This window comes from Ochotona curzoniae, unplaced genomic scaffold (genome assembly GCF_017591425.1).
Source record: "Ochotona curzoniae isolate NIBS_2020 unplaced genomic scaffold, NIBS_Ocur_1.0 scaffold_3171, whole genome shotgun sequence".
NCBI classification, from domain to species: Eukaryota; Metazoa; Chordata; class Mammalia; order Lagomorpha; family Ochotonidae; genus Ochotona; species Ochotona curzoniae.
In genome coordinates this window covers 167565-192945 of record NW_024467104.1, presented here as the reverse complement: position 1 = coordinate 192945, position 25381 = coordinate 167565, and the positions used below count along the sequence as shown (strand labels likewise).

General features: G+C 37.7%; 3 protein-coding genes across 3 annotated transcripts; 2 read left to right on the top strand and 1 right to left on the bottom strand.

Moving 5' to 3' along the window:
• The first annotated feature begins 4224 nt into the window (after window positions 1-4224).
• LOC121172163 (olfactory receptor 4C46-like) lies at window positions 4225-5154 on the top strand. Its single transcript, XM_041004007.1, has one exon. The coding sequence runs from the start codon at window positions 4237-4239 to the stop codon at window positions 5152-5154; it is 918 nt and encodes a 305-aa protein (XP_040859941.1). The 5' UTR covers window positions 4225-4236.
• Window positions 5155-10587: 5433 nt separating this feature from the next.
• On the top strand, window positions 10588-11514 carry LOC121172218 (olfactory receptor 140-like). Its single transcript, XM_041004069.1, has one exon. The coding sequence runs from the start codon at window positions 10588-10590 to the stop codon at window positions 11512-11514; it is 927 nt and encodes a 308-aa protein (XP_040860003.1).
• A 6365-nt stretch (window positions 11515-17879) lies between these two features.
• Window positions 17880-18821, bottom strand: LOC121172143 (olfactory receptor 4A16-like). The gene has a single exon (XM_041003984.1). The coding sequence runs from the start codon at window positions 18819-18821 to the stop codon at window positions 17880-17882; it is 942 nt and encodes a 313-aa protein (XP_040859918.1).
• Between the last annotated feature and the right edge of the window lie 6560 nt (window positions 18822-25381).

Genomic DNA, 25381 nt, shown 5'->3' with positions numbered 1-25381 from the left:
CCAAATTCCAGACCTCAAGACATAGTACAGAGCAGTGCTCATCAAAGCAGTCTGGTACGGGTATAGAAACAGAGAATATCAATGGAACAGATGAGAAATTCCCAAAGGAATCCTACACAAATACAGCCAATCATTCTTAGAGAACAGAATTGAAAATGTTCTGGGGAAAATTCTGGTCTCTTCAACAAAAGCTGTTAGACACTGGGATAGCAGCTTGCAGAAGTAAGAAGCTAGAACCTCACCTGTCACCTTACAGAAAAATTAGTTGCAGATGGATCAAGGACCTAAGTCTGCACCCAGAAAGCATCAAACTATCAAAAGAAAACAGGTAGCACTGTCCAAAATGCAGGCATGTGGAAAAACGTCTTGGAAAGGATACCAAAAGTACAGGCAGTGGAAGCCAAAATAGACAAATGGGACTACATCAGGGGGAGAAGCTTCTGTACAGCAAAGGAGATAATCAACATAATGAAACAGGACAAAAAAAGGTGGGAGAATATCTTTACACAGCACACAACCAATAGGGGACTCATATCCAGGATTTACAAAGAGCTCCGAAATTCAATGGCAGCTACACAACCATGTGAATAAATGGGAAAACTAAATGAACAGACATTTTTTTCAAAAGAGCAAATTGAAATGGCAAAAAGACATAAAAAGTGCTCTGGATAATATAAATGAGAACCATCCTGAAGGGAGACAAATGTGAACCCCCATAGCAAAATGGCTTAAAACTTCTACCGCATATGGGCACTTATATTTAGGGAAAGAAAACAGTTTATAAATGTAAGAGAAAGTTTCTTGTAAAGGCCCTCTGTTTGTAGAAAGACTGAGTTGCCCTGATCGTTTCGCTGGCCTTTAACAAAAGAACAAAAGACAATTGAATCAGTACTAGGTGAAGGTGGTCGTAATCAATGCATGAATGATTATAAGATTTAGTAAAGAATATATGATATAAGCCCCTAAAATTTCTCTCATTCAAAGGCTTTCCTTTTAATCTTGTATTCTTGATATTTTAGGTAAAATTAGTTTAGGTTTACTGAAAATTGATTTTGGATATAAGTAAACCACCTGTCACTATGTGTCCATTTGTGCTGCCAACCGTGAGTTCCTGGCTTCAGCTTGGTGACTGCAGGTCTGAATTGGTAATGGTTTGTTCAAAATATTTTCTTTGAAATAAAAAAATAATAATGTTTTTAGGATTGTGTTTGCAATCATTCTTTAATAACGAAGTAAAAGTGAAACAGTTGGGTGTTGTGCAAATCTTGTGATGATTGGTGTATAAATAAAGAAGGCAGCTTTTTGACTTGTCCACTATGAGCCTCATGCCATAGTGGTCCATGCCTTGTCTTCTTGTCTTCGTACTGTTACATGCATCGCTCTCAAGTCAGCTGGAGCTTGTCTCAAGCAACTCTCACTGCTAACTCACTAGTTATGGATCCTGATTGAGTGAAACAAGCCATTCTAAAACTTAGATTTTTCTGTTTAAGGAAGAGATACTCATTCTTTAGATTTATTTTCATAGTCAGTTTGAAAGTGGTTTACTATAATGCATGTTCAATTTATATTCTATTTTAGTAGTGAATTTTGGTTAAGTTACAAACATGGTCGCACAGGCATAGTAATGTGCAAACTGAGTTAGTGGAATAAGTAAATTAGAAATTCTGAGTCTCCTGAGAGTATAAATGGGAAATTCTCACGGGATTAAGAGGAATTATCTTACAACAAACTCCCACGTGTTATTTTTTCCCTTTTGAGGAAGTTTTTTCCCTCAATTAATTATAATATGAAATGATCTTGAAGTCCTGATTGAAAATGATGTGAAGCATGGATAGTGCGAGGTATCTGGGGCAGTGTTTACAAGGATGTAATGTAATACAGAACACAGTCAAGACCAAGAATTGAGGCCAGCTAGACTGCATTACACCTTCAGGTCTGTACTTGACTTACTGACTTGTCAGAGAGGGTTTCAGCACAACGGTAAGCATCAACACAAGCCATGCTGCTTTTCTGCTTTTGCATTTTATGTGTAAATTTTACATAATAGCATACATAGATGCATTGAAAGATTTATTTATTTTTAAAATAGGAAAGTGAGACATACAGAGAAAATATGGAAAGAAAGAGAGAAAGATCTTCCATCTGATGATTCATTCCCCAAGTGGCCACAAATGCAGGAACTGGGGCAATCTGATGCCAGGAGTAAGAGCTTCTGGGCTTCGCTCACGGGAGTAGGGTTCCGAGACTTTGGGCTGTCCTCAACTGCTTTCCCAGGGCAGAAACAGGAACTGGATGGAAAGAAGGGTGGCCATATGGGATCCTGGCCATTGCAAGGTGAAGACTTTAGCCACTCGGCTACCATACCTGGACCAATAGTATGCATGTTTTAACAAAGTCAATAATATATAGTGATGTATTTCCATTAGGTGGGAAAGCTTTGATGAATTGTCCCATCAATACCTGAAGACAAGAAGAAACACCTGACATAAACATTAATGATTGTAAATGGCTTTTATACTACATAAATGTGAGGTGAAACGTTCATTTTAGCAAACTGTAGCCTTTTTGTCAACTAGAATATTCACTGCCCAGAAAGATTGTCTTGGCTTTTCCCACAAGGATGATTGTGTCAGACTAATTATTACAGTGTGGTTCTTGGTTGAAGATGTGAGATCTCACATCACGTATATTTCTTGCTAAGCTCTGATATGCTTTGAGAATTGTAGGAAATAATTCGAGCCTCAGTCTCTCAAAATTATTCCTTACATCAAGTATCTTCATTGCACTCATAATTTTAAAAACTAGATCCTTGGAAGAGAAAAAATGAACAGAGGATGGTATTTATGGCAAAGAATTTAATGAGTAGTAACAAATATCAATAAAATAATGAGCTTAAAAATATCAGTGAATGACAATCTTACAAGTAAATGTAATTTTTCAGCACTTAAGGAATTCTTGAAATGTATTAATATACTGATTAATATAGCAAAAAAACTAAGTACATGTATTTCTTTATGTCTAAACAGATAGACACGTTGTAAAATTCCTAGTGTCAATCTTTATGAAGATTTCTGATGCAGTGTGTGTGCGTGATTAAGTAGAATTTATTTCGCTTGATAAAAAGAAGAAAATTGTTCACGTTGGTTGGTTAAAACAATTATATAGGTAAAAGATTGATAATGAAATAACACACACGGTAAGAACATGTTTTTTAACAGTGGATATGTTATGATTCATTCACCTTTTCTCTTTCAGCAATTCTGGCATCCAAAATAAACATGAGACTCACAATGAAAGGCTGAGATTGGGTAACATTACCGATCAAAGAATCACTGAACGGTAGGGAATCCAATAAGGTATGACAAAAGCCAGGGCTTCTTGTTGGCCAGACCATGGAGGACTGCCACCCTGGGTGCAGAAGAGTGAAGGTGATCTGAATGGTGACAGAATAGACATAGCTTACTTCCCAAAGGTTCATTCTGGCTTTTATTAGGTAAGATTGTGAACATTTTGCTATGAGATAAGTTGGAAACAAACAAAGAGAATAAGCCAAAGGATTTCACACTTGCTTTTATGAGTCAAACACTGCATTACTTGGAGTAGGCAAAGAGATGAACAAGCTGAGATATAGCCTTGCTTCTTTCTGCTTATTTAAGAGCTTTTCTACAGAAGATAAAGTGAGTCAGACTTTATTCATATGTTAGCAGTGAACAGAAATAGAATTCATAGCAGTACATTCTTTTTATATGTAAAAGGAAGAGGGATGTAATGTTTATTAGTAAGTGCAAATGAATGAATTGAGTGACATGGTAGCTCCCTATGAATAATGGTCTGCAGCAAAGACCTACTCAAACTTGTCACAAGTTATTTTACAGGGCATTTTGGCATTGTTATCAGTTATCACTTTAGTAGCTAGTTGGTGCAGGGACTATCAACTATGCTTAACAACAGCACAGTGAACCTGGAAGTGGAAGACTCTCCTTTGTTGAGGCTTCTCTCTGTAACTCTGCCTTACAAACAAACATTAAACAAATTTAAAAAAAAAAAAACTCAGTTCATTTCTTGTGGTCTAACGTGAAAAGGAAATTGCTTTAATTATTTAAGTGTTTTTGGTTTACCTGAAAACCTGTAATACATAATGCTCCTCACCTTGCTATTACATCACGTGTTTTACAGGTTAATGCACCACTTCTTCCTTGGAGTTCCTTCATCAGCATCCTAAGAAACGACAACAGGATGAATGTGACTGAATTCATCCTACTGGGACTGACACAGAATCCTCAGATGCAAACAATTCTGTTTTTGCTGTTACTGATTACCTATTTTGTTACTGTCTCGGGGAACCTGCTCATTGTTGTCACCATAAAGTGCAGCCAGACTTTGGACTCGCCAATGTATTTCTTCCTGGCTTTCTTATCTTTGATAGATGCATGCTATTCCTCTACCATAGTCCCTAAAATGTTGGCTCATCTTCTCTCAGAATCAAAAACGATCTCGTTCAACGCCTGCATGGTACAGCTCTTTCTTGAACATTTCTTAGGTGCTTCGGAAATTGTCCTCCTCGTAGTCATGGCCTATGACCGCTATGTGGCCATCTGTAGACCTCTGCACTATGTGGCTGTGATGAACCGGCGTGTGTGCTGCCTCCTGGTGGCTCTTTGCTGGGCAGTGGGGTTTCTCCATTCTTTTGGGCAAATTCTAGTTACCTTCTGGCTTCCATTCTGTGGCCCCAACATCATGGATCACTTCATGTGTGACATTTTCCCCTTGATACAACTTGCCTGCACTGACACGTTCCTCCTTGGTCTCTTGGTTGCTGCCAATGGTGGGGTGATTCCCGTGATCACCTTTGCCATGTTGCTGATATCCTACGTGGTTATCCTGAGCTCCTTAAGGACTCACAGCAAGGCCGGCAGGAAGAAAGCCCTCTCCACCTGCAGCTCCCACATCACAGTCGTCGTCCTGTTCTTTGTGCCCTGCATTTTTATGTATCTGCGACCAGTAGCCACCTTTCCTATGGATAAAGCCATCGCAGTATTTTACACACTTGTCACTCCCATGTTAAATCCTGTCATCTACACAGTAAGAAATGCAGAGGTAAAGAATGCCATTAAGATGATATTAAACAGGAATGCAAATTCCCATGACAAATGATGTAAATAAAGAAGATATTCCTATCATGATATTTAAATTTTGCTCATACTCTTTCTTTAAATAAATTCATATGTAGGATAAAATTAAATTTATAAATTAGAATAGTAGATGAACAACAATGAACAATAAAAGGGCTATAACAAGAGTGTACAGTGAAAACAGTTTCTGCTTTGGCGTCTTGATTAAATAAAAAGTTGCATGAATGCGAGCATGGTGACACTGTGAGAGTTGGTTGGATACCATACACAAGTCCTGGGCAAAGGGCAGACTGCGTGTGCTATATGGACACCAGGAACAAAAGGATGCGTCAAGTCCCAGGCAGGATGGAGTGGGACATCATGAGATCTTATCACATTCCTCAGAAAAGCATGTAATTCAAAATTTATTCACTGCTTATTTCTGGACTGCTTTATTAATGCTTTTGGGTGAGAAGGGGAGTACTGCAGAACTACCTGCACCTCTCACATAATTATCACAGCACCTCTGCAAGAAGCTATTGTCATAATTATTCCAGTTATGTGGACAAAGGGGGATGAAGCTTAAGCAAGTTACATAACTGTCCCCAGTGTCAAAGTTGCCTTCATCTGCACCTGAATCCACTGCTCTTGTTAATATTTCAACAGGTGTAAACAGCAAGGCAGTGTTTACTTTAGACTCCCTTTTGCTTTTTAACCTCTGGGAGTTCCCTGCAGAAGGGCCCAGAAAGCTCTGATGGGGTTAGGGGACTATGTTCACCAGCAGAAAGAACCACCAGAGACAGTCTGATGCAGCATACCCTTTATTGTAAAGCAAGCATTTGCTGAGAAAGGGGAGGCAGAGGACGTCTCCTGACGGTCCTCCCACCCAGCAGTGACGCTGTGCTTCACTAGAAGGCATGTCTATATCTCTGGACCTTGGAATCACGTGGTAGGTCATGTACAACATACATGACTGGCAGGAATGCCCCAGGTGGCAGGTTGACCATGCAGCACATTTGACTTCTCAGAGTTGCTTACCAAGGAAGACCCAGCACAGGTCATCCAAGGACAGAGGAGAGAAGCACCAGTCTCACCTGCACGACCAGGGAACTCGCCAGGTTGAGGTCTCAGTTAGCCAACACCATTGTGAAGGGTTCCACGGGGAACCCTGTGTGCTGTGTGCCTATGACATCCCACATGGGCCAGGCAGGCAGAGATCCAAGGGTGATCTCTCAAAATAGCCAACTGTGTGCTCTTCCTTTGTAATTGTAGAATGGCGTGATATGCCTGTGAGCAGCTGATACTCAGAAAGCTGTGTGGCCAACTGGAGCGTAACACAATGTAGATTGTGACTTACAGGGAAGACCCTCCCCATAATCTCTTCACACAGACACACACACACACACACACACACACACACACACACACACACGATGCAATATTTAGAACTAGAAGCTTCTTGTTCTGTTGTTTCTGTGCCTTTTCCCACTCGATGTTTGGATCTTTATTTGTGAGGCAGACATTATTCTGTCTCCAGGAATTCATGGTCAGCTCCCACTGACATCGACTTAAGTCTAATCAAGCCCTTTGTCCATTTTATACTATTGTAGGATCTGGGCAGCTCAACTAGGAAAGTGGAGAGGTCCCAGAGAACATTCTTTGCCTGGCTTTCTGGCTGTTTAACAGGGGGTGGAAGATTAGTTAACAGGTCACCCTGAACGGACTTTAATTAGTATGTTTGGCATGCTCATTTCCTATTCTGATATCGGAGGGTCAGAGTTGAAAGATAATTTTAAGACATTTCCAAAGATGGTGCTTCAGTACAGTCGATGCCCATTTCTACCTTTTGGTCAGTTTCAATGTTTCATTTAAATCTTGACTCCTACCAGCACAGATATCATGATAGCACAATGTTCATGTGAGCCGTAAAACTCACCTTCGTGCCATGACCTCAGCTTTCTTAGACTGTTGTTCCACATGTTAGAGTGATCATATCCTCTGAAGTCAATTCAGTTAGGACCTATTTCTAATCTAAAAACACATGTGATTTACGGAATATGATTCTCTGTAGAGATTTTTCTGACTCTTTTCAGTCAATTGGAAATAATTTCAGACATTGATGCAGGCTTCTTTGAGTTCTTTTAGTAGAGAGTTACAGAATGTCTCATGATTGGTGAAAGCAGACAGTGTTGTGACACAGAGCTTTAAACACTGCTCTGAGAATATAAGGTTAGTGAAGCATCTGCTCCGTGGAATACTACTCAGACATTAAAAACAATGAAATTAAACCACTTGCAGCAAATGGTCCCAAATAGAGACTATTATGTTGAGTGAAAGTTAATCCCCAAAAAGACCAATAGCATATGTTCTCTCTGCAACAAGCAACCTTCATGCAAAATAGCCCTTTCAGTGCCATTTTTGCTTCAATGCACAGATTTTGATAGTTTTGCTTTTATTTTCATTTCTTCAAAATAATTTCTCTTTTCTTATTCAATTTCGCTGATGTTTAGGTCATATGGTAGCATCATTTTCCCCAAGAAGATTTTGTTTTTCGTTTTTTTTCACTGACACATTTGTCATGCAGTAGCATGTTAGTTAACTCCACGGTGCTGTAAATTTTTTAACTCTATTCCTGTTGTTGATTTGGTTCTATGACTTTTCCTTTAAGGAAATGTAGAGTAACTGTGTAATAGAGACTCCCATGCCAGAAATGAAGGTGCAATTCAGCATGCATCTCCACTTCCACATCAAAGATGGATTCCCAATGTCACTGGTAAGTATAGCTTTAAGATAGAATGCTGGGATATCATTGTATTTGCAATGTCAGGATTCATTTAAGTATGAGGATGAAGACTTAATGACCACGTATGCCAGACTACAGTATTGTAATAATATAGAGGAAAGCAGGCAGGGTAGGAGGGAATTTGGGGAGGGAGTAAGGGAAATTTGGGGAGGGAGTAAGTTAGAACCTATGGAATTGCATCATAAAATAAAAAATAAAATAAAATAAACTGACATGAAAAGAATAATAATGTAAGATTTGGGTGTTGCTTCCTCTTTTGCATTGTCAGAAAATATTGTGCTTTGTCGATTAAATTTTTCGTGGCTAAAATGATGCCCATCTCTCATTTCATAGTGATATTGTTATGGTAAATTTACATGACTGGAATAAACACAGTAGATAGCTTTGGGCCTCAATCAGGAATGTAATTGCTTTCAGCATGCTCATATTACTCTGCCTCCGATGTTGGCATCAAAAACAACTACTTTATAAAAGTACTGAATCTCCCTTATTTTAAGTACTAAAACCATCTTGGTGTGAGGTACTGATATTGTAATGAGCTCATAAAGCTCACTTCAAGTAATCTGGAAACAATGTTGAATGTTATGATAGCTATGAAGAATGAACTTAGAAACAAAAAATATTATAAATGAAAAGTTTAAACATCAGATAGTCATCAGCCATTTAATTATGGAATGACTAATATCCAGAGTCCATACCAGGTCCATTTGTAATTAAATATACAGAATCACTAGTGATTAACTGTATTAACTGTTGTGCTTTGTTTCTCTGATACAGTGTGTATCATCATATGGACTTAGAAACATCCTAGTAAATAAAGAGGAATGGCTGCAAAAGTTTTCTTCTAATGCACAGTTCAGAAAGGTGAAATAATTGGGCCTTGGGCAAGATCCACTAATATTAATGAAATACCCTTGAGATCCAATTAGCTGTAGCTAAGAAAGTTCACAGAATGTTCTTGCCAACAGGGTATGTAGAATCCCCTTGAAAGGCTCAAGAGAAAGGCATTACCCAAAGACAGCATTTATATGTCAACAGTCACTAAAGCTGAGTCTCTGACATGTCAACTCTTACAGCTTTCTGTCTTTCTTGACGTAACAGCAGGTGCCTCAAGGCCTGTGCATGTCTGTATGTCAGACAAACATATAGGTGAGATGATCTTAAGGAAGTGAAATGAGTTTTACATTCTTAGAGCTTGTGGTGAATGTGTTCTATGCAATGATTTCCTTTTTGTTAAAATGTTTTCCACTCAGTTTATTCAAGGAGGATTAGTGTGACGTCAGAGAGAAAAGAGATATAGTGATGGCTGTTGCTTCCTACATCTAAATTACTTTATTAGTCAGGTCTCAGTCTTACCTTATGGGTACCACATTCTTCTCTGACCTTTTTGACAAACAGTCTCAGGATAAGGAACAGGTAAAATTGCACTTGTTGTTTCACATGTGTGTAAACATTTCTTCTTGAGAGAATAAAAGTTAAAGAAGATACAGTGATTGGGTCCTATGGAATATTCATTTTCTAATTTTGGAGAAAATTCTACACTGTCTCCTAATATGACTGTGCTGGTTTACATTGCCAGCAGCAATGTTTCAGAGTATCTTTCCCCCTACATGCTTGCTGTTTATTACTGTTTATTTCTTACTGTTCTGCTTGTTTGAGGATGGCCATTCTAACGAGTGAGGTCATATCTTCTTGGGATTTTTATGTGCATCTCCCCTAAGGCTCTTGATCTTGAGCATTTTTCCTTGTGTCCATTGTTCATTTCTATTTTATCCTTTGAAAAATGTGTGCGCATGTCCTTAGCCTGTTTCCTAACTGGATTGTTTGTTTGATGTTTACTAACTTGAACTTCTTATGTATCGTGGGTAATGGTCTGTAGAAGTTGTAAACATTTTCTGCACTTTGTTAGGTGTTTGCTTTGCTGTCCAGAAGCTTCTTATATGGAAGTCACTCCCATCCTCTGGTTCACTCTTGAAATAGTGTGAATCTGTTCATCGATTGGGGACTGCAGCCAACAGCCCAGAACACAAGCCAGGTCTCCCACAGGCAGGGGCAAATCTCATTATTGGAGCCATCACCCTTACATGTGCGAGGATGCCTTAACAAGAAACCAGAGCCAAAGCCGAGAATCCAGTCTACGGTGAGATGTGGATTTAGCCAAACCTCTGCTCACCGAGACATGTATTTTCAAAATTTTAACACATGGAGGAGTACATGTAAAAGGTTTTGGTAGATTTCCACAAACTGAAAAAAAAAAAAAAAAAACTACCCAAGAATTCTTTAACTCCAGTGTACTGAATTTGTAATTGTATTGGGTGAAAAAACCAGTTTGCACATATTATGTGGAACATAAATTTGAAAGACAAGCAAGAGGAAATAACTGCATTACATTTTTCTTGAGATTAATTTGTCTAATACCATGCTGTTCCATGCAGGAGACTGATACTCTCATACTCACTCTGCGAGATAAGCAATCAGTGATTAAACTGGGAGGCATTATCTTTTCAAAAGTTTGCTACACGTAAAGTACATAGTGACAAGAACGTACTCCACAGACACAGGGACTATTCTCTGTCCGTAGTACGAAATGCACAGCATCATTTCTGGATGATTCATTAGGTGTCTTCCTCTTTCTGTAGGTAATTTAGATCCTAGCGAGGGGTCACTTTGTGAATGGCTCACCTGGCGTCTCCCCATAATGTGACCGAATTTATTCTCTTGGGGCTCACACAGAATCCACGCTTGCAGAAGATACTCTTCGTGGTGTTTCTGTTCATTTTCCTCTTCACCCTGCTGGCTAATCTGCTCATCGTGCTCACCATCTCCCTGAGCCCCACCCTTTCAGCCCCCATGTACTATTTTCTCACTTACTTGTCCTTCATCGATGCCTCCTACACCTCGGTCACCACCCCCAAAATGATCATCGACCTGCTCTACCAGAGAAGAACTATCTCTCTGGGTGGCTGCCTGACTCAGCTGTTTGTGGAGCACTTCCTCGGGGGATCCGAGATCATCCTTCTCATCATCATGGCCTATGACCGCTATGTGGCCATCTGCAAGCCCTTGCACTACACGACCATCATGCGCCAGGGGCTCTGCCGCCTCCTGGTGCTCATCGCCTGGATTGGAGGCATCCTGCATGCCACTCTGCAGATTTTTTTCATGGTCAACTTGCCCTTTTGTGGTCCCAATGTCATCGACCACTTTATGTGTGATCTCTTCCCCTTGTTGAAGCTCGCCTGTGGAGACACATACAGGCTTGGCATGGTGGTGGCAGCCAACAGCGGAGCCATGTGCCTGCTCATCTTGTCCATGCTGCTCCTCTCTTACGCGGTCATCCTGCGCTCTCTGAAGTCCCTCGGGTCCGAAGGACTGCGCAAAGCCCTCTCCACGTGTGGCTCCCACGTGACCGTCGTCGTGCTCTTTTTCGTGCCTTGCATCTTCACCTACATGCGTCCCGTGGCCACCTACCCTGTGGACAAGTTGGTCACTGTGTTCTTCGCGATCCTCACCCCGATGCTAAATCCTATCATTTACACAGTAAGAAATGCAGAGGTGAAGAATGCCATGAGGAGTTTGGTGAAGAGGAGAGTGACTTAATCCACTCAGAATGCCAAGAAAATGATGACAGATATTAGCGGAGAGCAATATATCTGTGGTCAAATGTGCAAGAGATTAAATTTTCCAGATCATTGCAAAAATCAAACTTGCAAATGATCATCTAAAAGGTGGGCTGTGTGCTTTGGGTACCTTTTAATATACTCAGCTGAGGCTTTCAAGTTCATATGCACACATTGTGGATATGAGGTTGAACAGCTCTGAATCCACTGTTTGATGACTCTAGCATTTCCTCTGCATTCTCTTGCCTACATGTGAATACTTTTTTTACACTTTTGTAGTTTGAAGACATCTGGATTTTCCATAAAACCTTGATCTCTGAAAAACATTTCTTTTGCATTTTTACTTGCCTTGTAGTGCGATGAAAAAGAAGTTAAAGAATTCTTAGATGCACACATGGACAATGACCTGCTGAAACAGAAACAGATTGCTTTGACTTACCTCTCTCTTTCCCTAATTCTTCCTCCCTCCCTCTTCTCACCTGGCACACCCCTTCTGTGTCCTTTTCCTTTGAAACTCAAATTGAGCCAGGAGAGCATTACCAGTCCCTTTGTCTCAGGAAATACAACTGGAAGTCCCAGGTGCAAAGTTCAATCCCATGTCTTGTGTGCTACTTCTCTTTTCACCTGAGCTCATTACCCAAAGGTGAGAAATGTTGGCAATGACATTTGTTACAAAATATGGACTGATAAATGTTTTAAGCTTACAACAAATGACATTTTAAAGAAATGAGTTATGTGCTTTTTTGAGACAACTTCCTTGTTTTATACAAAACTTGTGTTCTTTTTGCAGCCAGAGCGGTTGTTTCTTAGTGAAGTTTTTGGATACATAGAATGGTTTTGCTAAATCTTTCAAGTTAACAAGGACTCTATTCCTGACAAACCAGTGCCCCACTGAATGGCTGGAGAATTTGCATCTGGTGTAGCTCCTGATTATTTTGAAGTACTGACACATCATAATTTCCAAATCTTCTGAAGAAGAAAGTTTATGTGAGGGCACCATGAATGAGACCAAATTTTTGTCCTCACAAATGTGAATCTGCAACATGTACTTACACAGTCTCCACCTTCCACTTGTTCTGACCATCAGGTAATGTGGTTCTTGGAGGTGAGGAGATGACACCAGGCAAAGCTTTAGAAGGGACCTTAACATTTTATTCAAGCATTATATATGCTCCTATTTGAGGTATTATTTTGAAGTTGTTGAAATTATTGTGTCACTGGGCCTGGCGAGGGAGCCTACAGCCTAGTCCTCGCCTTGAACGTGCTGGGATCTCATATTGGCCCCAGTTCTATTCCTGGCAGCTCCACTTCCCATCCAGCTCCCTGCTTGTGGCCTAGGTAAGCAGTCCTAGATGGTCCAAAGCCTTGATATCCTGCACCCGTGTGGGAGAACCAGAAGAGATCCTGGCTCCTGGCTTCAGATTGTCACAGCACCAGCCATTGCAGTCACTTGGGAAATGAATCACCAGGCAGTAGATCTTCCTCTGTTTCTCTCTCCTCCTCTCTGTATATCTGACTTTGTAATAAAGATAAATAAATCTTAAAAAAAATTATTGAGTCACCTAAACACATGTAATATTACATTATACCGAACGTGAGATTGTTTATCTGCATATATACAAATTGAAGTGTCACATTAGAAAAGCAGGGTCTCTTAATATTTTTTTCCTGATTTGCTTTAATTTTTGCTGGCTAGGGGTTAAAACCAACCTTGCAATGAGGAGAGATGAGGATGATTCAACACTATGCTGATTGTCCATACGATTTCAACTTCTCCTGTTTGATTAAGCTTGCTCATGCAAAGAAACAATAATGAAAAAGACTGTACATGATAGCCTTATGCTGGGATTGGAAGGCGCTCTCATGTCTGGAGGGATGGACTGCCCCTGCCAATGCCTGGCTACGGGGTTCGTTGCCATGGTTCTGGGATGATTTTAATTTCATGGATTTAATTTACTTTAATAAGGTTAAGAAATTAACATTAAAAGTAAGTAGGTCAAAGCTATTTGAGAGGCACTTTGTGTGATACTAAGTGCACGTAGGCAGGCAGGATACATTAACAGAGAATAGACTAGCATGATTTCTTGAAATGAAGATGTGAGGCAAGAAAGAAAATTAGAAAATGTGAAAATGACACCCAAGCTCTGAATTAATGACCCTCTATCTGAACACTTAAATACAGGAGCAGAATGCAATCATAATAATAATTATTATAATATGTGGAAAGATAAATCACCTAACAGGGTTTCTGTCTTTTATTTCTACATTTAACAAAATTTTTTGGGAAGTGAGAAAAATATCTTAGAAAATTAAAAGAAGAATTTATTTATACTATTTACTGTAAAAAAAAAACACAGCTTTTATTTGAGAAACTCATGCCAGTTGCTCTGAAGAGAGTCAAACAGGTCTCAGGGTTGGTGGGTACCAGTCGTTGACTGACCCTCAGCTGTAGGTGTTTCTGTATCCCATGACTTGATCCTTTAAGGTGGCTGCATCACCATCTGCTGGAGATGCTGATGACTTCTTGAAATGTTGAGAAGTAAAATCTGCTGGTCCACCCTTCCCTGGACTTTTGAACTCCTGTTGTGTCTGGTGACTGTGCTTTTCCCGTCTGTCATGGGAGAAGAAAGGGGAACATATGGCAGGAGAGGAGCAACGCCCCTTTCTTATGTGAATACGACAAGGGAACTGGAGAGAACAGACACTAACACAACCTGCACCAAAGCAGGAGAGGCGGCAGGAATTGTCTCCCTAGGTGAATTAATAGCAAGGAGCACTAGAGAATCAAAAGTAGAATTTAAAAGATATATGCTAGTTAACCCGTGATTTGAATTTCTTAGATAGTTTATACTTGAAATAGTTCTGTTTGAACAGTGATCAGTAAAGAGTTCAAGTTTAGCCAGCTCAGTTTTGCTGTTCATGTAGCTATGTTAATTTACTGTCAGTTTGTCAAGTGGATTCTGGAAAAAAATTGCAAGAAAATCTGACAATTCCTCCTTTCATTTAAATACTATTGACAATCCTATTAATTATGGTGAATAAAATGGTAAATGCTGTTTTAATATTTGTTAAACCTTTCGTGCCGTGCCAACTGTGGAAGACTGTGTGTGAGGTTTCTTTTTCCTTAACAAAGGTATACAGAAGACAAAAACAAAATAAAATGGTAGTCACAAAGGCCTGGAAGAAAGGTACTGGTGAGATGTCAGTCAAAGGAAGTAGAATTTCAGCTAGTAGTATGAAATTTATGATTTGTGAGTGTTATCAATACAAAGTATCATGTGAAATAGCACATGAAAATTAACTCAAATTTTGCAGTACATCATATATATTTACATAATGCAATGAAGCATCGTAAATATATGCAAATTTATGTCACTTTAAAAAGCAAGCTTAAAATACATTACACATCAAGCTAATAAAAATTCCTATCAATCTTATTAAATTATAATATAGAGAAAAAGACACAAATAGACATGACTTTTTAATACACATGAATAATAAAGAGTTAACATGGAGGATGCCTAAGCAATTTCAAGAAATTAATAATATTGGGTAAATACTGTGCAAAAAAAAACTGTTGTAACTATCACACTTCTGGGAATATATCAACAGAAATCTGCATATTAGAAAGGGATCTGTAATCCTATATTTACAGCAGCACAATCAACAATAGCAAAGATATGGAAACAACCCAGAAGCACATCAAAAGAGGACTGGATAAAGAAACAGCAGTACATCTGCTCCATGGAATACAACTCCGCCATTGAAAAGGGTGAAATTGTACCATTTGCTACAAATGGTCCCAAAGAGACTATTACGGTCAGTGAAACAAGTCAATCCCCAGAGGACAAACAGCATATGTTATCTCTGATACAATCCTGTCTTCATGCACAATATGAGATCAATAGTCCTTTCAATACTATTTTGCTACATCTAAGGCTGTTTAATATTTTTGTTTTTTATTTTCATTCATTCAAAAAAAAGTTTTTTGTTGTTCTTATTTCCTCACTGACGCATAGGTCACACAATAGCGTTATTTACTTCAAGAAGGCATTTGATTTTGGTTTTTATTGTTTGAGCAACACATCGGTTATTCAATAGCATGTTATCTAACTTGGTGGTATTGTAACTTTTCCGTTTTTTTCTCTATTGTTGATTTTGTTTTATGGCTTTTACTTAAGCGGATTGTTAGTAACTGTGTAATAGAGACTATCACATCCAGATGTGAAGATACAATGTAGTGTACATCTCTACTTGCATATCAAAGATGGATCCCAATGTTACTGTTAACGGTACCTTGACAATAGGATGCTGGACTCTCTGCTGTTGTCCATGCCTGCAATGTCATTATACACTTAAGTATCAAAATGATTTACTTCTGACTGTGTAGGAAGGATTATACTATTGTAATGATATGGGGAAAATCAGTGGGGGAACAGGGTTTTAGAAAGGAGGAGAGGGAAAATCCGAAGTCTACAGAATAATAAAATAAATTTTAAAATTATTGCAGGGCCTGGTGCGGTAGCCTAGCACCTAAAGTCCTCGCCTTGAACACGTCAGGATCCCATATGGGCACCGGTTCTAATCCCGGCAGCTCCACTTCCCATCCAGCTCCCTGCTTGTGGCCTGGGAAAGCAGCTGAGGACAGCCCAAAGCCTTGGGACCCTGTGCCCGCATGGGAAACCCGGAAGAAGTTCCTGGCTCCTGAATTCGGATCGGCACAGCACCAGCCATTGCACTCACTTGGAAAGTGAATCATCAGACAGAAGATCTTCCTCTCTGTCTCTCTTCCTCTTTGTGGAATCTGTCTTTGTAATAAAAATAAATTTAAATTTTTTTAAAAAAAAAACTATAGCAAAGATATGCATATACATTTTGTAGAATATTAGAATCAAATGTCCAATAAACATGTAAAGTAAACTAACATTCAGTAGCAGTTAAGGTTAGCAAATTGAAATCACATTGAACTCACACTCTTCTATCCACTTTATTTTCAAAAATGTCAAAATCTTACAATACTAGACGATGGCTATACTACTGCTGGTATTAGGGGAGGGGATGCTATTATCTGAAAAAATAAATATATAATCATTCTACTTAACAGAAAATAGTTTCACTTAAAAATAAATTTTTGCAAAGAACAAATCATGTTCAATATCACAATGAAAATCATTTCATCTTCTTGTTTGTGATAGCTACTAAGAAAACAGAATTTTCATGAAATTAAAAAACAGAACATTTTTTTCACAAGAGTGAGTCATTTCAACTCCATAAGGTTTTAAGTTGAATATGTTTTTTTTTTAAAGTACTTTTTATATGTCACAGCAAATGTCTTTACCCAAATCTTAGAAGGCAAAATAACAAAGCTTTGCTATTCTTCCAAGACAGGCAAAGACATGCATAACTAATGAGCAAATTCACAAAAATGTGTTTAAAGCAGGAATTAGGGGCCTGACGCAGTAGTTTAGTAGCTAAAGTCGTTGCCTTGAACACGCCGGGATCCCATATGGGTGCCAGTTCTAATCCTGGCAACTCCACTTACCATCCAGCTCCCTGCTTGTGGCCTGGGAAAAGCAGTCGAAGATGGCCCAAAGCCTTGGAACCCTGCACCCATGTGGGAGATGCATAAGAGGCTCCTAACTCCTAGCTTCAGACTGACTCAGCCGCCTGGGATGTGAAGCAACAGAAGGAAGACTTCCTGTCTTTCCTCCTCTCTATATATCTGACTTTGCAACAAAAATAAAATATTTTTAACAATTAAAACAGGCATTAGTATGGCTCTCAAAACCAAAGCATCTACTCTGTAATCAGGAACTTGAACCTGTCTATATCATCAGCAACATCCTATCAAATACAAATATTTGCTAAGAGTGTCTTACCAATCATGGATTTATCTGTTACCAAATTCATAAACTGGAATATCCAGGCATTGAAGTATTCTTAAAGAAAAAGCACAAATTATCTACATAATGTTACTGCAGTGACACACTAATGAATCTACACTTTTAAAATCATGATTTTGGCTCCAGAATAATGTTTTGTGACAGTAAAATTCCTTTTTCTTTCATTTGAGTGATACTACAGAAAAAAAAAAAAAAACTTCCAGACTTCATTTCATTACACATTAAAAAAATCAAGTTACAATGTATGGTTAGCTGCTTCTAACAGAAAAAAAAACCTTGTATCTTTTGTTTGTTCTCTAGAATGTTCCCATGTCATTAATTCTCCTATCAAAAGTTCATTGTTTATGCCAAGAGTTTTTATACAGTACCCATTAAATTGATTACTTTACACATTTCTTCATTTACTACCTCTTTGTTGCTTTAGAACTAATAACAAACAAGTTCAGGGTCGGAGACGTGCTCCCATTCTACCAAGAGTTAACTTTTTGCACCAGAGACTAGCCATAGCATTTTTCATTTCCAAATTTCTCAAGGTGTATATCAAAGGATTCAACATAGGAGTCACAATAGTGAAAACTACACTGATGGACTTATCAATGGGAAAATTGGAAACAGGTCTGACATAAATGAAAATACATGGAACAAAGAACAGCACAACCACTGTGATGTGGGAGCTGCAAGTGGACCAGGCCTTCCGTCTTCCTTCCTGGCTGTGGGTTTTAAGAGAGTTTAGGATAATGCCATAAGATACTAGGAGAAGAGTAAAAATGACCACACAGATCGCTCCGCCATTGGCAACCACTGTGAGGCCTAGAAAATAGGTGTCAGTGCAAGCAAGTTCCAATAGCGGGTACATGTCACAAATGAAGTGGTCAATGACATTGGGACCACAGAAGGGCAGACTGTACACAAACACAAGTTGAACCACAGAGTGCATAAAACCTCCAAACCAGGCCACCACCAGGAGAAGGATGCAAACTCTTCTATTCATGATGATCAAATAGTGCAGTGGCTTACAGATGGCCACGTAGCGATCATAGGCCATCACCACCAGAAGGAAGACCTCGGCACCACCAAATAAGTGTTCTATGAAGAGCTGGCCCATACAAGCAGGGAAGGAAATAGTCTTCTTATCACGGAGTAAGTCTATGATCAACTTGGGAGACACAGCAGTAGAATAAACCGCATCCATGAGTGACAGATAAGCCAAGAAGAAGTACATTGGGGAGCCCAAAGAGGGGCTGGCAATAACAGTCATCACAATAAGCAGGTTGCCCACCATAGTCACAACATAGACCAGTAAAAACATAACAAATAGTGCCTTTTGTCCCTCAGGGCTCTGAGTGAAGCCCAGAAGGACAAATTCCGTGACATTGTTACCCATGTCCCATTGACACTTCCTTAAGTGCTTGCTTCCAACATAGGAGCTCAGAAGAACAGGACCTGTAAAAAAGTTGTGAATGCAAGTGTGAGTCCACTCTACTACAGAGCACCTATTCCTTTTTGTATCTTCCACACTGGTTGACAAACCGTGGGCATTCAGGAAACCCCAGTGCAGCTCCTGTGTAAGTGTGACTGTGGCTTTTGCTTGACAATTCTGACTTCCAGAGAGGACATCAGATGGTTCCACGTCTGAGTCTTGGTTGATATGCTGTAAGAGTAATCTGAAGCATGATAGTTATCTAGCGACTTCATCCTTTGAATGTGTTACTTCTCCGTACAGATGTCAGCAGAGAAACACTTGCTGATTTCAAGATCTTAGATGATGGTAATAAGTTCTAACAAATTCATTTAGACAAAATAATCTATGTGCAACAAACATTTTAGTCCCCATATAAAAGGGAGAACATCTGCTATCTGCCTTTCTGCATGCATCTCATTGTACTTGATGTCCTCTGGCAAACTTTGCTTCCAATTGTTGTCAAGCAAATGGTTAATTATATGCTACTATAGTTTAAATGTTTTGTTACTATGTTAAAACTTACCTTAGTGAAGCTGCATGTCCTTCCAATTGTTTGATTTTTATGACTATGTCTATTTTCCTGTTTTACTATGCTATTTTTATTTTTGATTTTTTTGAATTTTTCATATAGTAGACCAAAAAAATTTTGACATTAAAGTAAATTTTAAAATATGCAGAAAAATTATTAATAAATGAATGTAGAACCAATTCTTCATGTTGGTGGTGTTTGAGGAGAGCCCTAGAATGATTCGAATTCTATCTTTGGAACAAAATAGAAGTAACTGAAAACCATTGTACTTAGATAAAACATCCCACCCCAAAGATGAATATCATGTTTTCCTTGATTTTTGGTAACTAAGTTACAGAATACACAAACATCACAATGAATATTAACAAGATTGACACAGAAATATAAAATAATCTGTGCTGTCTAAATATATATATACATATATATATCAATCTTCCATACAACTTTAATGAAATACAGCACTTTAATGTGAAATACAGCAAATGACTGCAAAATTGCCTAGCACACTGCTCCCTGAAGAAATATTCGCATATGACTTTGTCAGCTCATTTAGAAACCATAATTCTGTTTATTTATTCTTGCCTGTACATCACTCTTAACACATTTAAACACATTATCATGACTTTCAGCAAAAGTCAAATTTTTATATAAAAAAGGAGCAAATCCCATGTATTTAATATATATAAAGTTTTTAAAAAATAATAACTCCTATCTGACCTTCTCACTCACTGCCCTCTCCCTTTCTCTGTCTTATTTATTAAATGTTTACAGTGACATGTTTCCCAATTTTTACTCACAGATTTAATGCTCCATTGAACACAGAATTCATAAGTAGAAAAGCCATTGTTCCTCAAAAGTATAGACAAGTACTATTAAAAAAAAATCAAACTTCAAAATGTCAATCTTGCTAATATTCACAATGTTTGTGTGTTCTGTAACTTAGCTTCCAAAAATCAAGGAAAACATAATGTTTATCAGCAAATAAAACTTTGAAGAAAGTAGTAAGAGAAAAAACATGAAAAACAAAACAAAAAAGAAAAAACAAGACGGGCAATCAGGTCTCATGGTTATATAAACCACAATTCTTCTTAGCAATACAGAGAGCGCAAATACACAGTTTCAGTGTCAGAGTTAAACAAAAGCAGTATAGTGGAGGGAAAAGTGCAAAACTAGTGTAGTAAGGCATTTGAGTAGCTTTTGAAACGTAATTACAAGTCTGTCTCGGTTCAGTCATTGGAAAGTGAAGGAATGAACTAGATGATCTCAGAATTCTTTCAGAGCAGCAATGGCAATATCGTAGAGGCCCACTTTCTTTTGTTCTGTTCACTTTTGTTTTCTTCTTATTTTTATTAGTGATAGGAATTTGCAAGTTCATCATTGTTATACTAAAAGTAATTGAAATAAGGTAATTCTGGTGACCTCATACTCCTATGGTTCTCCTTAAATTGATATCTAATTAGAAGGGAGGACATTGTGGGAGAGCACACAGCGCAAGGCTGAGGACTCAGAGAAGCACCGCCTGTGCTGTGACCCCAGCTTCACCACACTTTGTACACACTAGTAAACCTCCCCATGCCTGCTTGTTCCATCATTGCTAAAACAGGAATCACAACAATATCTTCATCTTGGAGCTGTTGTTTATTGAAGGTGTCTGGGACACTTGCAGGCACCAGGTAAAATGGTAACAAATGATATTTTGTTATTCTCTTCAGTGTTTCGCTATGCACACTAGATCAGAACAGATCTTTAGATCTTTACCAGGTGAGACACGTATGACACAGACCAAACCAAAAAAAAGAGGAATAACCCTATTCATGAGTTCTTTTCTGAACATAAGGTTAAAAGCTATATCTTCTTACATACTACCATTAGTAATATTTACCTGTGTTGGAGTGTATTTTGACTGAAAGCAAGTACAAAGAATGTGTGTGGAAATGATTCTCCTTGCTGAGAAGCGAGCTTGGATGAACTGCAACCTGTAGCATTCACAGGACTGCCTCCAGCTCAATCAGAAGTCTCATCTCCGAAGCTTTAGACCAACAAAGACACAGCTATTGATTAACATAAAGGCACTAGCAGACTTCTCTTAGGCTCACACCATACTTGCCACAATGCTCTGCCTTCACTCTCCTTGGTTATCAATGCTTGATTTCACCAGAACAAACCTTTCTTTGGTCATTTTGCATATTCTTATTAGTATGCTATGTAAGTAACATATACAGAGAGACTTGACCATATGAAATCCGAAGATATTGCTAGTTTTAAACGTAGGCCATTCACATGTTTTTTAAAAATAACTTCTTCGCTTTTTTAAAGCCTGATGTTTTGAAAGGGCAAGTGATTCACAATCATATGTTACAAATTTTCTGAAGAGCTAGGAAAGATGAGCTCATTAATATTCATTATTAAAGAAACAATAAGGACATGGCATTGATAACTATTGTGACTTGATAGTTACAGACCATAAAATGATTTGAAATATCACAGTATTTTCCAAGATTTATAAAATTACGAAAATAAACACTGAATTTTTTGAATAAATAACTACGTAACAGCAAACTATCCTGTGTATTACTTTACAATATGATGTTAATGTATTTTCCTAAGGGACAGTAGTGGAAAAATGTAATTTCCTAAGTATATGCTTCATTATTCTTATATACTAGCATGTTTTTAGGGATAATTTTGAGATTCACACACAAGCACCTATGTCAACTTTAGAATATAATAGACATTTGTTTTTTTACAACCTAATGCACTTAGTATAATATACAACTTTAAATTCTCTATCCCAAATATATCTAAGAGTAATAATACTTCAGCATTTTGTATTATGTAAAATGTAACATCCTCAAAGCTAATATTAGTTTATTATACAAAGTAGTTTATTTTATCTGTAATGTATATGTCTGTCATATAGCTTGATAGATATAGATATATAAAATATCTGACACGTTTCACTTGGTGCTTGACAAATGAAAAATAAATACCTTTCATATATAATACTTAAATCAAATACAACAGATCCAGCCATTGGTTGTGATGCCAGGCCCATTTCCTCTGCTTTTGCACCAGCTTCCTAATAACATACATGGGGACGTCATGAAAGATGATTCATGCATTTGTTCCCCTCCCAGTCACATGTTGGAATAGACAGAGTTCCTTCAGCCTGGTCCAGCTGACTGCTATGGTTGCTGAAGAGGTGAACCAACGCATGTAAGAGCCCCTTTGTGCCTTTGCACGAATAAATCTATTAAAACACATGCTTTGTAAGTTCTAGTTAATTTCTCCATATAGCCAGCTTAATTTTCCAAGTCTCATGTATCCAGTTAAATTAAATGGCATATAACATATCACCTACATTTCAGAATATCACAGGAATTTTAAAGTGTCCTTTGTCAGCCATTTTAAGAACTCACATTTTTTATTCTAGCCCTTCTTTAACGAGGGTGACTTTGGATACCTCTCGTGTCTACGTGTCATCATAGAGCACAGCATGATGTAAGGGCTACCCAGAGCATCCACAAAGATTACAAAGTTGCTACAGATTGTTTCTTTTTAAACAGGCTTCTCATTATCTCAGTCTTTCTGATAAGTGTAGAAACATCCAAAATGGGCACATAGAATACAAAGACATTTAAATATAATGCCAATATTAAATTATGCCATCAAAACAGGTGAACGCTCTTACCTGCTGAGAAGCTTGCTGCACAGAAAAGAAAAAAAAGCTTGACCTAATTAATAAAATTAATCTAGCCTTGTCCAATATTTGATGGCAAAAATCAATAAAAATTAAAACATTAGAATAGCCATGTGGATTTTTTCCTCTAGAAGAGTTATAATGAAGTAACCATAAAAGACTTAGGAAATGTCTGATGACATTTATGTGCCAAACTGCTAAAAATTGCACCTTACCAGACATGGGTGGTATTTGGCTCCATGGGACAGCCAAAGACAGAGCTTTTGCAAATGTAGAAGCAGGTATCACAAGTCTAACAGTCATTCAGGTAGAGTATTGCTATGACCACTCATTTCTAAGTTAAAACGTGCCATTGTGCCTTTCCAATATTTTCAGAGGAAATTGAGACTTCTCAAAAGTGCCAAAAAGCAACAATAAACACAGCAGCAGAACACCTTCCTTAGAATACTAGGTGTCAACTGAAAATATACTTCAGCTTTGGTGTAAATTTAAGTTGTAGAAATCTCCTGGGCCATTCTATCAGAAAAATCATCCTTCCTTTTATATGTGCAGACACTGCCTATGTCCCCTTGCATCACCAATGTAAGGTCATTATACAAGAGTGTACTAGAATGTTTGGAATGGATTCAAACAAAGCAATCTCCTCTGAGCAGTTTCCTCCCTAGAATGATCCCTAGAGGATGAAGACTTGAGTCACACCAAGAAAAAAATTGCTGAGTGCCAAGAAACACAAAAAACTCATGATGCAAAAGCAAAATCTGTAAAGTAAAAGAATAAATTATGACTTTCCTATTATGAGGTACTTAGGGCAGCCAGATACGATTTCAGCAGGAAGAAAGGAACAAGATTACCTTACCCAACCATCTCCATACCAAGAGGGCCTTTACTCTGTCCAGAAACCCCTGAGGTTCCAAAGCAGAGAGCCTGGACCTGGACTGGTGGCCTTGACCTTCTAATTGTGAAAACAGAGCTAATCAGAGATGTGAAGCTATATTTGGACTGGAGGGCATTGATCAAGACTTGAATCTGCATCAGACATAACCATAATGTTCCTCATTCTTTTCATTCAATCCTTTAATTTCAATACAATATCAACTAAAAATCTTTTTTATACAAGAGGCCAATTGTTGTGTTTCCAACAATGGAACAGTGCCAAAGGGCTTCCAGTGATATTCTGACATGGGTTGTCATTGACTGCAGTGAGCATCTGTATTTCATCTCATAGTAAATTAGACATTAGATAGTAAGTGTCATGAAAGCCTTTAATAAGGACTTGCATAATATATACATCTATACATAATATATACTATAAATATGTATTTTAAGTATAGTATAATATATACATCTATATACTACACTTAAAATACATATTTATAGTATATCTATAAATCTATACTATATTTATATTATATACCATAATATAAATATGAATGTGTATACTACATATGTTATACATAGTATGGTATATTTATAGTATATTCTATAATATATAGAATATTTAGAATATTTATAGTATATTCTATAATATATACCATAGTATGGTATATTTATAGTATATTCTATACTATAAATATACCATATATGCCATATACCATATACTATGTGTATATAAGTATATAAATATATATATATCTTCATAATATATATATATATCTTCATCTTGCATAGTGCACCACTAATTATATACCATTTATATACTATATAAATTTTATATATATACATATTTATATCCTATACATGTTTATATACTGTAACATATAATTCACAATAAAAAATATCCTAAGCTCTTTTTTGGCTAGTTTATTGACAAAAGTTACTTAAATATAAAAAAGAATTACCTTTTAAAATAAAGTTCAAGGTAAGGCAGGTATAGAATCCATAAGCTTAATCTAAATTTACCAATCAAGCCTTCACAATAGGTTCTCCTTCCAGATAGGAAATTGAGACATTAGTATTCTATACCCTTCAAATTAATTTATAAAGTCATGAAATTACTATCTAACATTTTCAAGCTTTACAAAAGGCACCAAGTTTTATTGGGAAGAATAACATTTAAGCATTGCAAGTTTCTTAAAAAGAGGGAGAGATTAAGAGAGTTTTTTTAAAAAAGATTTATTTAGTTTTTATTGGAAAGGCAGATTTACAGAAAGAAGGAGAGATAAAAAGATCTTCCATATGCTGGTTCACTCCCCACAATGGCTGGGGTTAAGCCAAACCAAAGCCAGGAGCCAGAAGGCTCTTCCATGTCTCCCA

Coding starts and splice junctions, on each gene's coding strand:
- LOC121172163 (XM_041004007.1), top strand. CDS start 4,237: ATGAATGTGACTGAATTCATCCTACTGGGACTGACACAGAATCCTCAG.
- LOC121172143 (XM_041003984.1), bottom strand. CDS start 18,821: ATGGGTAACAATGTCACGGAATTTGTCCTTCTGGGCTTCACTCAGAGC.
- LOC121172218 (XM_041004069.1), top strand. CDS start 10,588: ATGGCTCACCTGGCGTCTCCCCATAATGTGACCGAATTTATTCTCTTG.